Source organism: Tachypleus tridentatus, chromosome 4 (assembly GCF_004210375.1).
Source record: "Tachypleus tridentatus isolate NWPU-2018 chromosome 4, ASM421037v1, whole genome shotgun sequence".
Lineage (NCBI taxonomy): Eukaryota > Metazoa > Arthropoda > Merostomata > Xiphosura > Limulidae > Tachypleus > Tachypleus tridentatus.
In genome coordinates, this window is record NC_134828.1 from 37,536,046 (window position 1) to 37,546,499 (window position 10,454).

The window sequence follows — 10,454 nt, forward strand, 5'->3', positions numbered from 1 at the left end:
TTATCTAGTGAAATGTATGATTCATACTGTCTGCTGAATTATGGAAATGGTTACTGTGACTATGGATGTAACAATGAGGAGTGCAACTGGGATGGTCTTGATTGTGAGACAGATTCTCCACAGTTAGCCGATGGGACTCTCATCTTCACTCTTCTCATTGATTTCATGGTAGGTAAAACACTACAGTAGACAAGGAGGTTATATTAACTTTGATTTTGAGCTGTTTTTTTTATTTTCTGTTTTATTGAAAAAGGTTTGAATTTGTTAGCATTTTTACTAGAAAATTTTACAAGATGTTTTGAAAGGCTTGAAATAAAATATTTTAAAATCCTTTGTAATAAAACGACATTTGCAGACAGTATATATAACGTTCTCTTAAAACTTCACAAAATCCATTTCACGTACGTATCAACATTCATTACAAAATTATTGGAAATTATCCACAAGTTTTGAAAAAATAGTATTAAAATGTGACACTGTTATTTACATGAGTATTTATATACTAATAATAATGAAATATATTTGTTATTTTTCAACAACATATTCCATATACTGATTAAAGGAGAACTGTGGTTTTAATCAAGTTTAGTCCTCATCAGATGTTTGTACCATTGTGGGATATATTTAATGTTTTCAACTTTCATAAACTTGCCTAGAAAACAAATGTTCTGAAGAAAAAAATGTTCATGAAATAATATAATCATGTCTATATTTGTGCTATTGTCAGTGTTTTTATATGTGATTCAAATGTGATAATTCAATCTTCACGAAACAAATTTCATTTAAAATTATCAATACATTAATAAAGGGTTATTTCATGTTCAGTACAATTTTTCATATATTATCAAGTATTATGACATTATACACTGTCTTTCTTTATCATTTCACACAATGATTGTGTAATTGTCAAGTGATGCAAAAATGTATCTATAATTATTATAGCTGGTTAACATTCAAAACAAATTATTATTAATTTCTAACATAGGAATTTCAAAAGAACTACACAGCTTTTGTAAGAGATATGGGACATGCTTTGAGAACAAATTTCAAAATAAAAACTGACAGCAAAGGAAACCCAATGATTTACCCATGGCGATCAGAGGATGGAACATCTGTCGGGTATGTATAAGTAGCTGTTTCTATACACATGAAGGGAGATATTTACAAATCTGCTCACTAAAATTGTACTAAAGGCTAAAGTAAATAAGTTATTACAGAGAATTATATAGAAATAATGTGTTTGAAATATGTATTAATCCCAAAACATGCATTTCTCTTTAAATGTCAGATTTGTTTTGCTTTTTTTTTCTCTTTATTTTTTTGGTAGAGTTATAAGAATAATATATCACTATACATCAATTTTTTTTCGAAGAGTAACGTGACATTTTTGCAAATGGGTGAATTATATATATAAAATCTATGTACAGTCATTTAAAGGATTTTGAAACAGATTAGTCTGTTATAGGTCAAATCCACATAGGCTATCTTCTGTGTCCACCATGAGGAAATCAAACCCAGGATGCTAATAACCTTGGTCATTCCTGTTAAAATAGAACTAGGAAATACAGCTAAATAAAACTTTAAATTTAATGAATAAGAAATTCTGTTGAAAAATGAAAGGCTACTATAAATTTATTGTTTTATATTGTACTTGAATTTTTATTACATACACCCTATCTTTTCTTTATTTATTATACTTGCTCATTTTTACTCTGTAATTTGGATTGTTTGTATTTATTTAAATTGGTGAATTCTGAATTATGGGAGCAATATGGCTTGATGTGTTCTATTTTTGTGGGACTAATTTCAATAAACTTATTGCAAATCATATTTCTTTCTTAGGACTGAAGTTACAGTGGAGATTGACAACCGACGATGTGCTAAGACTGCCTACAGTGAATGTTTCCAGTCAGTGAATGAGGTAAAAACCTTTGAGCATGTTTTAAGAGGTCTAAGGAATTCATTTACTTTTTTTGAAATAAAACTAGACAGGAAGAGAGGTGATGTTGGTAAAAATGTGTGACGTTGGTATTATTAGGAAATATTGCCAAATAATTGTAATCTTAGTGATACTTAAAGACAAATATATAATGTACGCACAGCTTAACAGTGACATAATTCACAGTTGAAAACAAAACTTTTAATTTTCATTTTGGCCAATAGATTCTTGAAAATTTCTAATCGTTTGTTATGACCTGTCCAAGGCATGTCGAAAGAGGCTATAGTACATGCCCAGTACTGTTAAGGCACTAAGTAACTATATTACTTAGGATGTAAAATGTTCCTATGATAATACAGTTTGGAAACCCATGAAATATCGCATCATTTTTTAGTGTAGCTTTGGACAGTCAAGAAGTCTGAATTTTACTGATATAAAATTACAGAATATTAATGTTCCTTGTGAATGTCTATAATAAAAGAATTTTTTAAACTTTAATAATGTAATTTTATTTTTAATAAATTTGCTTCAGGCTGCCAAGTTCCTGACTGCCTCCTTATCACAAAAAGCTTTGGACACAAGTTTCCCAATCAAAGATATAAGAAGTTCAGCAGAAGATGAATCCACAGATACTGCTGCAAACATCTATCCTAACATGACCTATGTGGTCATTGGTGTAATTGTTATCATCTTGTTAGGTCTGTTCATTGGGGTCCTTATTGCTCAGCAAAAGCGTGCCAATGGTATAACTTGGTTTCCTGAAGGATTTTTTAAAACAAGTTCAGGACAACATCGTCAGTCTCGAAGAAAGGGACCTGATGGACAAGAAATGAGGTCTGTTATGGTGATGATATTCTTTGCCAGTATATTTTGTTTACATTACTTACTAATGCTTAAATTGGTAGTTTTTATGTTACTAATTTGCTTTTTATCTATATACATGTACAAGTATTAGTCATTTGATGCCTAGCTAGTTGTTTTATGTATTTTTATATGGTATTTTATTTATAATGTATCAGTTTTTGTGATAGTGTAGAAATATGTAATTAATGCTGGAATTTTTATGTATAATAAAATTGTCACTCCCTCTAACCTCTAGGAACTTGCATAAACAGACATCTGTCCAGAGAATAGATGATACTAATGACAACAGTAAAGTGTCTCCAGGCATGTCAGGTTGGAGTGATGATGACATGGGAGACCACCCTCCCATGAAACGAATGAGAAGTTCTCGTACACCCGACTCAACTTATGGCGATACAAACACTACCACAGAATTTGACAGCACTGACCCTCGACAGTGGACAAAACAACATCTGGATGCAGCTGATGTTAGAAACCCCAATGTTCATGCACTAACACCACCTCAAGCAGAAGGACTAGAAACAGGGAACGTAAATGTTCGTGGGCCAGGTGTGTGTTTCAGCTTAATGTGGAGTTTCATTTGGTATTCCTCCAGTCCTAATTATGTAATGGAACAAAGAAGTTTGATATTTTTGTCTAGGATACTAATAATATAAGTTGTTGTGCTGGTTTTATGAATATTTCTAGAATATTAAGAAATTTTGTTTAAATTATGTATTAAGGTTAGTAACGCATCAGCTACTTCAATGGATAAACTAAAATCAACATTTGTTGTAAATTTGTTTTGCTGATATTTTGAGCATTTCTTTTCACTGAAAAAAGTGCAAGATATGAACAAAAAATGTTTACGATAAAAGTTAATGTCCGAGTAACTTTTGTTATTTATCATATCATTAAAGCATGAGATTATTCTGTTATGAGAATTTTTATATTTCAAAGTATGTACTTGCCAAACCAGATTTAAGTTTAAAATGTCCTTAGTTTTGTTTCAAATTGACTGAATTTTCAAACGGATCAAATACTTCAAATTTGTTATCTACTTTTGGTAATATTCAAGCTTATCTATTGTTCCCAGCTGTTTGTTTTTAATGAATTAAATTTTAATTACAGGTAAATTGATTAAATTAAGGATACATTGGTGTTTAACAGATAATTAAATATTTACTTGCCAGAATTATTCAGTAAGGCTTATTGAACAGTGTAACTAATAAAAACAATTATTAAATATTAAAAGAAATGGTTTGTGTGTTTAGAGATGCTCAGTGGTAAGTCCGAGGGCTTGTAATGCCAAAAATTAGGTTTTGTAACCTTCTGTGAGCATAGCAGAGATAGCCCATTTTGTGGCTCTGCACTTAACAAAGACATGTTTAGTGTACTATCCAGACAGCAATGCAAACTTCAAAATATTTGTAGATTACCTTTTTTTCTGAATTTATTGTTTTATGTGTTTAAACTGGTTTGTATTATTAGTGTGCCCAGACATTGAATCGAGATTTTATGGTTAACAGCATATTGCCACAAAAAATATGCTCTGAACTTTGTGATTGGGGGTAAGGTATGAGAGTAAATTTCAAGTTCCATTATTAGATCAGACAAAAGCTGATAGTGAATGGTGTTAGCTAGATACCTTTCTTTTTGGTTTCTTATTTCAAAAATATGGATGACTGCACTGCTAACCCTTGTGTAGTGTTGCACAAAATCTGAAACCAACCATCAAGTTATACTTTTATGATAAATTTTTGTTCCTCTTTAGGTGGTCTCACACCTCTAATGTTGGCATCATTTCATGGTGGTGTTCAAGATTCTGGTGATGACGTGGAAGAAGACGAAAGCTCAGCTAGCATGATTCAGGATTTGCTTTCACAGGGAGCTAAGATAAACATGACCACTGATTGTACAGGTATACTATAACCAGTACCTAATAATTTTTGACCATTTGATGTAATTTGTTAGTTAGTGATTCTTTGTGTAAATGTTATTAAATTCTCTATTAACCAAGTATAAAATATTTTGTTCATTAATGAAAGGAGGATATCCCTCCCGTACCAGTGAAATACTTTACTTTCAAATTAAAACTTGTAGGTGAAACATCGCTCCATTTAGCAGCCAGGTATGCCAGAGCTGATGCAGCCAAAAGACTTTTAGATGCTGGTAACGATGCCAATGTTCAAGACAACACTGGACGATCCCCATTACATACTGCAATAGCAGCTGATGCTCAAGGTGTATTTCAGGTAGTAATTTGAAAATTTTTGTTTTGTAAATGTATTTTATTTTCTGTCATTCCTACTTGCAAGATCCCTCTTTTCTTTTTACAGAAATTAAATTTATCATTGAAGTAAAAAAAAAGTTTCTACGAGGTTCTAAACTTCATATTTCTTGCACTGGTTTTTAACTTACTATCGATATATTTATTGAGAGATTATTAGATATTGGTATTTCATGAGAATAAATGTTTGTTTTTGTATTTTTTTCATATACTGAATAAAATATTATTTTATGGCCCTCTTGATTTTCAAGATGCAAGATATTTTTACCTCAGTTAGAACTTAGAAAACCTCTACATTCATGATGAAGAGAAACCCACTTGAAGTAAAAATGTATCTCAGGATGGCTGGTGTGGGTATTAACACTCACTCATAAAGCAGAGCACAATGTTTTTATCTTCATGGTCTTTGCTTTATTAGTAAAAGTGTTAATACCCATACCAGCCATCCTGAGATACATTAAAACTTTATCTGTTGAACCAAATTATAAAAGCAACTTGTAAAGAAAACATATTTGATTTAAATGACTGAAATCTCAATTTTTTATAGATACTGCTGAGGAATAGAGCAACAAATCTAAACTGCCGAATGTATGATGGAACAACACCACTCATTTTAGCAGCTAGGTTAGCTATAGAGGGAATGGTTGAAGACTTAGTTAGGGCTGATGCAGATATCAATGCTGCTGATGATCTTGGTACGTCACACTTATGACATTTATTTATTTTTTTAACTTCATTGTTATAGTGAAATGATAATGTTGGATAAGTTAATAAAATGTTCACTTAATTGTGGTGAAGCATGGTTATCGCAAAATGATACTTACAAATTGTGATGAAGTGTGAGATACATTCTTAAGTGTATATCGTTTTTCTTAAACCATTAGAGCTAGCAAAACTGATAAACTCAAGACTATTTAATTTACTAAAAAGGAAAACTGAAGATATTTTAATAGTTTTTGTTTCTCCTGAAAAGTTAAGAGGTGTTTGAAAGGAAACATTGATCCTCCACTGGGTTCAGAGCAGGTGGTAATAATTTTTCCAGTATGTCAAAGAATTGCAGATAAATAAATATAGTTGGACAAGTTATTTATAATGTAAGGTTACATGATCTTGTTAATGCTCAGTGTTAAAAAGACTTAATTTAGTGAATAATTAAATGTACCTTGATTGTATATGAATAATATTAGTACTTAATCAACTAAGAGCAACATACTCAAATTATTATTTTGTATCTAACACCAATTAAAAGTTTCACACATTCAGGTGTAAAAATCTTGAATTGTTATACACCAATTTCATAAAAAATACATTAAATACATGTATATAATAATGTAGGAGCTTTATGTGATTTATAGTTCAAAGTGTTGTATATAAAAAATGTTACCAGATCTAAGTAAAATTAATACTGGCTGTTAATTTGATTTCTTTTTAAATCACAGAATCAGTATATAATTTGTTGTTAGTTAGTATCTGTTTTTGTTAATGTATGTCTTCCCCTTTTATGAAACTGCACCAAATAACCAGTTACAAATTGTGTGTGTGTCACTCAGTTATATCTGTTGTGGATGTGTTAAGTCTGTAACACAATGGTTTAAAATTGGTATGGCAGCAAGAAAGGTTAGACTTGAATATTATGGTTTGAAATTGGCAGTGTAATGAAAGTACAGCACTTCTGTAAAAAATACTGAAAAATATATATACTCAAGAACATGTATCAAAGTTTAGTAATTAATATCTAAGGATTTTGGCTTTTAGTTAAATGCCTTCCTACACCACTGTCTTTTCATAGAATTGCCTCTTTTGACTGTCACAGAAGAACCAAAGATAGTTTATCTTAAATGTTTTTGAAACAGTCTTATAAACGTTTATGAGATTTATCAGATTAGTATTTAGCGTAACTCAATCAAAAAACATGTTTATTTGTTCATCATATAGGTAAAACGGCACTACACTGGGCTGCAGCTGTTAACAATGTTGATGCTGTTCGTGTATTACTAATTCATGGAGCCAACAGAGACGCCCAAGACAACAAAGAAGAAACCCCTTTGTTTCTAGCAGCACGTGAGGGGGCTTACCAGGCGGCTCAAATCCTCCTAGAACATTTTGCTAACCGAGAGATTACAGACCACATGGATCGTCTTCCCAGGGATGTTGCTATGGAACGTATGCATCATGATATAGTGAAGCTTCTTGATGAGTTTGTTCCTCAGAGTCCTCACATGTCACACCTGTTGATAGGAAGAAGTGGGGCTCCAAATTCTCCTACAATGATTTCGTCCTCAGCTGCTGTTGCCTCTACAAGATCTAACAAAAGTAAGAAGAGAGTAAACGCTAACAATATGGTGGGAATGGCTGCCTTGATAAGTGGTAGCAACTCTTCTAACAACGGAGAAGAGATCAGGAAAAAGTCATCTACAAAGAAACGCAAGGAAGCTCCTCCACTAGCAATGCCAGGGATAGATGGAGCACTAAAAATATCTCCAATAAACTGTTTAGATACTTCTCCCACAATAGGATGTATAGATGGCACTCCATCTCCTCTTGACAAAAATATTTACAGTGGACATACCATTGCATTGCCACACTCAACTCTAGCAGGACTGGAGAGTACGTGTAATATTTCAAATAAACAACCTCCACTGTACAATGACTTCATAAATAACAGTTCCCACTCATTTGGACTTGTTGGAGGCATGTATCCTTATTTGCAAATTAACAGTCAGACCATAAAGCCACAGCATCCCAGACAGAGTTCTGTGCCAAGCAATGTCACTCCACCTTTGTCCTACAATGTGTTGTCTCCTATCAAACAACGCCCCTCATTACCAACATCACCAACACACATGGCTGCAATGAGAGCAGCCCATCATCAGAAAGCTGCACAAGTTCAGTCACATCAACAGAGTGCCAACAATGTCTATGACAGTTCCACTATTACTGAAATTCAGCAAATGTTAGGGCAGCAACCTCTAATGTCCAGCTCTCCCCAAGTGCCTTATCAGCATACATTTCAGTATCCCACTCCTCCTTCACAACATAGCCAGCACAGCTCTGAAGCTACTCCACAGCATTACTTGCATCCCCCTGAAACATATCTAACCCCTTCTCCGGAATCTCCTGGTCAGTGGTCAAGTTCGTCTCCACATTCTGCTCAGAGTGACTGGTCAGAAGGCATCTCGAGCCCAACTGGACCAATTAACTTGCAGCATTTAGCAGGTGTTGAACAGCACCAGTCACAGCAGAGTACACATAACCAGCACGAAGCTGTATTTATCTAGTGGAACAATTATCAAAAAGGATACATATGCAGATGGATGTTCAGTTTATAGTGAAAGTGTGGCCATAAAACATTGATCTGTGAACTAAGTAAAATCTGAAAGTGCTGGGTTTATAAATTTTCGACATAAGTCAGATTTTTTTTAAAAATAGAATTATTAATGACATTGTTGTAAAGAAGACTTATAATTATTTATATTAGTTGTTTTTATAACTTCCTTTTCACTAAAGAGCAATGATATGCCACCTGTACCGTGTTTCACATAACATTACAATGATCAATTACTGTTTCTTGTAATTGGTAATTGTATGCAAGTTTATATATGATGAAAAAAATGTAGAATGCTGAAGGACCACGTAAGTATAGTTTTTGTTAATAGTAAATCTTAGTTGACTGCTAAAGACATGTAACAGCTTTTCTATCAACCATTTTAGAAAATATATTTTCCATTCCTCTAATGTTTTTTCTTAACTTGCAATTACATGTAAGACAATGCCATATATATATATCATTCCTAGTATATTTGCTACCAAAATCAAATAGTAGAAAGTAATGTTCCTTAAACTTTAGTATTTGTGCAAGTAGCATATTCATTGCTTTGTACGTTTTAGGACAGATTTTTTTTGAAACTTTATCAAGGAATCTTAAACTGTCAATAAGTGCAAATAATTTGATTTCTCTTTAGTTCCTGCACCTTGAGATAAAATGAAAGTGGTGTAACAGTTTTAAATTCATGTATTATAGTGAATTTTTATTTGTAAGAAGATTCAAATTTCAAAATTTATTTTTGTTACTTAATCATGTTTTTAAATAATAAAATCATGCCAATTAGAATAATTTTAACTGGTTTCTTTCAATAGGAGAGAGATGTAAGAACTTTTATGGTAATAATCTGTCTTTTTCTTTCCTTATTACTTAAAAGGGGTTAGTAAATAATGTAAACAATTCTCAGTTTTACCATTGTGCCTTACTACTAAAAAATGAGTGCAATCAAATATCAATAGGTGGTGCTCGTGATATATGTGCAGTATAAAAGATAATATATCTTATCACAACAAATGTTTCATGATACAGAAGCAAGTTTCATCTCAAACTTCCTACATGATGTCAATAAACATAAAATGATAATAGGAAATGGTGGTGGAAATATTATACATCACAATGCATGTGTAATATGTATAAACATTTATTACAGCAGAGAACAATTTCGTATCAGATGATCAGATATGATGTACTTTTTAACAGCATCTCGGATATAGATCATGAGTATTTATCTCATAACTCCATAGTTCTTAGTTTAACTTAGAGAAATTCTGATTACATATTTACCCTTTATTACATTTAATCTTAAACAATCAGTAAACATAATTTATTGTAACAGGAGAATCAGCATATAGATTAAAAGTTTACTACAAATGATTAGTTGTAAACTTTATAATAAGTTTCAAATCTGATGAAAGAGGTTTCAACAACTTTCTTCACTCTACCTGGAACTGTATTTCATGAAGTTGAAATTCTTCACTCATTATTGCAATATGCAACTTGAGTTTTAAGATTTGACATGCCAATGGTCTAAGAATATTTTTAAAATTCTGCCAGTTTAAGCTTCAGTGCAAAAGCAATTTCCTGGGGAAGTACTTTATTAATGCTAAGTGAAGCATTCAAACAATCTTCAGTTGAATTGAGAAATACATAATCCAAAATTTAGTAAGAAGTTACTGCATTGATTTTGGTCCAAGAACATAAGTCAATATAGTAATGGTTTATATTCTTGGTTTCTGTTTATAAAGTAACTTTGCACTAAAGGTAGATCTCTTTTGACAAATGTTTATATATATATTAAGATGTGCAGTATATCCTGTTGTAGTATTTTTTTTAGGTACTCTTCTATCTAGTTAAAATATATATATTTTATAATTATTGGGTAAAATCCCTTTACCCTTTTGTTACTCCTGTTATTTGATGTAAAGCTGTATAAAAAAAAGTTCATAAGTTATTCTAGGGTATGGTTTTATAAGAAACAAAGACCATTTTTGTACAAGGTTTTTTTTTGTATACACAAATAAAGATACTTTGATTTGTTCTTTTGAAATAACTGAATAACT

At 31.8% G+C, this 10,454-nt stretch overlaps 1 protein-coding gene across 3 annotated transcripts in view; it reads left to right on the forward strand.

Moving 5' to 3' along the window:
• Nucleotides 1–10,433, forward strand: part of LOC143248866 (uncharacterized) — a 117,046-nt gene extending 106,613 nt beyond the window's left edge. For all 3 annotated transcript variants that reach the window (XM_076497728.1, XM_076497727.1, XM_076497726.1), the window contains exons 24-32: nucleotides 9–168; nucleotides 986–1,119; nucleotides 1,843–1,921; nucleotides 2,472–2,773; nucleotides 3,039–3,352; nucleotides 4,557–4,703; nucleotides 4,886–5,037; nucleotides 5,620–5,767; nucleotides 7,008–10,433. In XM_076497728.1, the coding sequence (XP_076353843.1) occupies nucleotides 9–168; nucleotides 986–1,119; nucleotides 1,843–1,921; nucleotides 2,472–2,773; nucleotides 3,039–3,352; nucleotides 4,557–4,703; nucleotides 4,886–5,037; nucleotides 5,620–5,767; nucleotides 7,008–8,350 (2,779 nt within the window). In that variant the 3' untranslated portion in view covers nucleotides 8,351–10,433. The remainder of the gene's footprint in view (nucleotides 1–8; nucleotides 169–985; nucleotides 1,120–1,842; nucleotides 1,922–2,471; nucleotides 2,774–3,038; nucleotides 3,353–4,556; nucleotides 4,704–4,885; nucleotides 5,038–5,619; nucleotides 5,768–7,007) is intronic.
• Nucleotides 10,434–10,454: the final 21 nt, after the last annotated feature.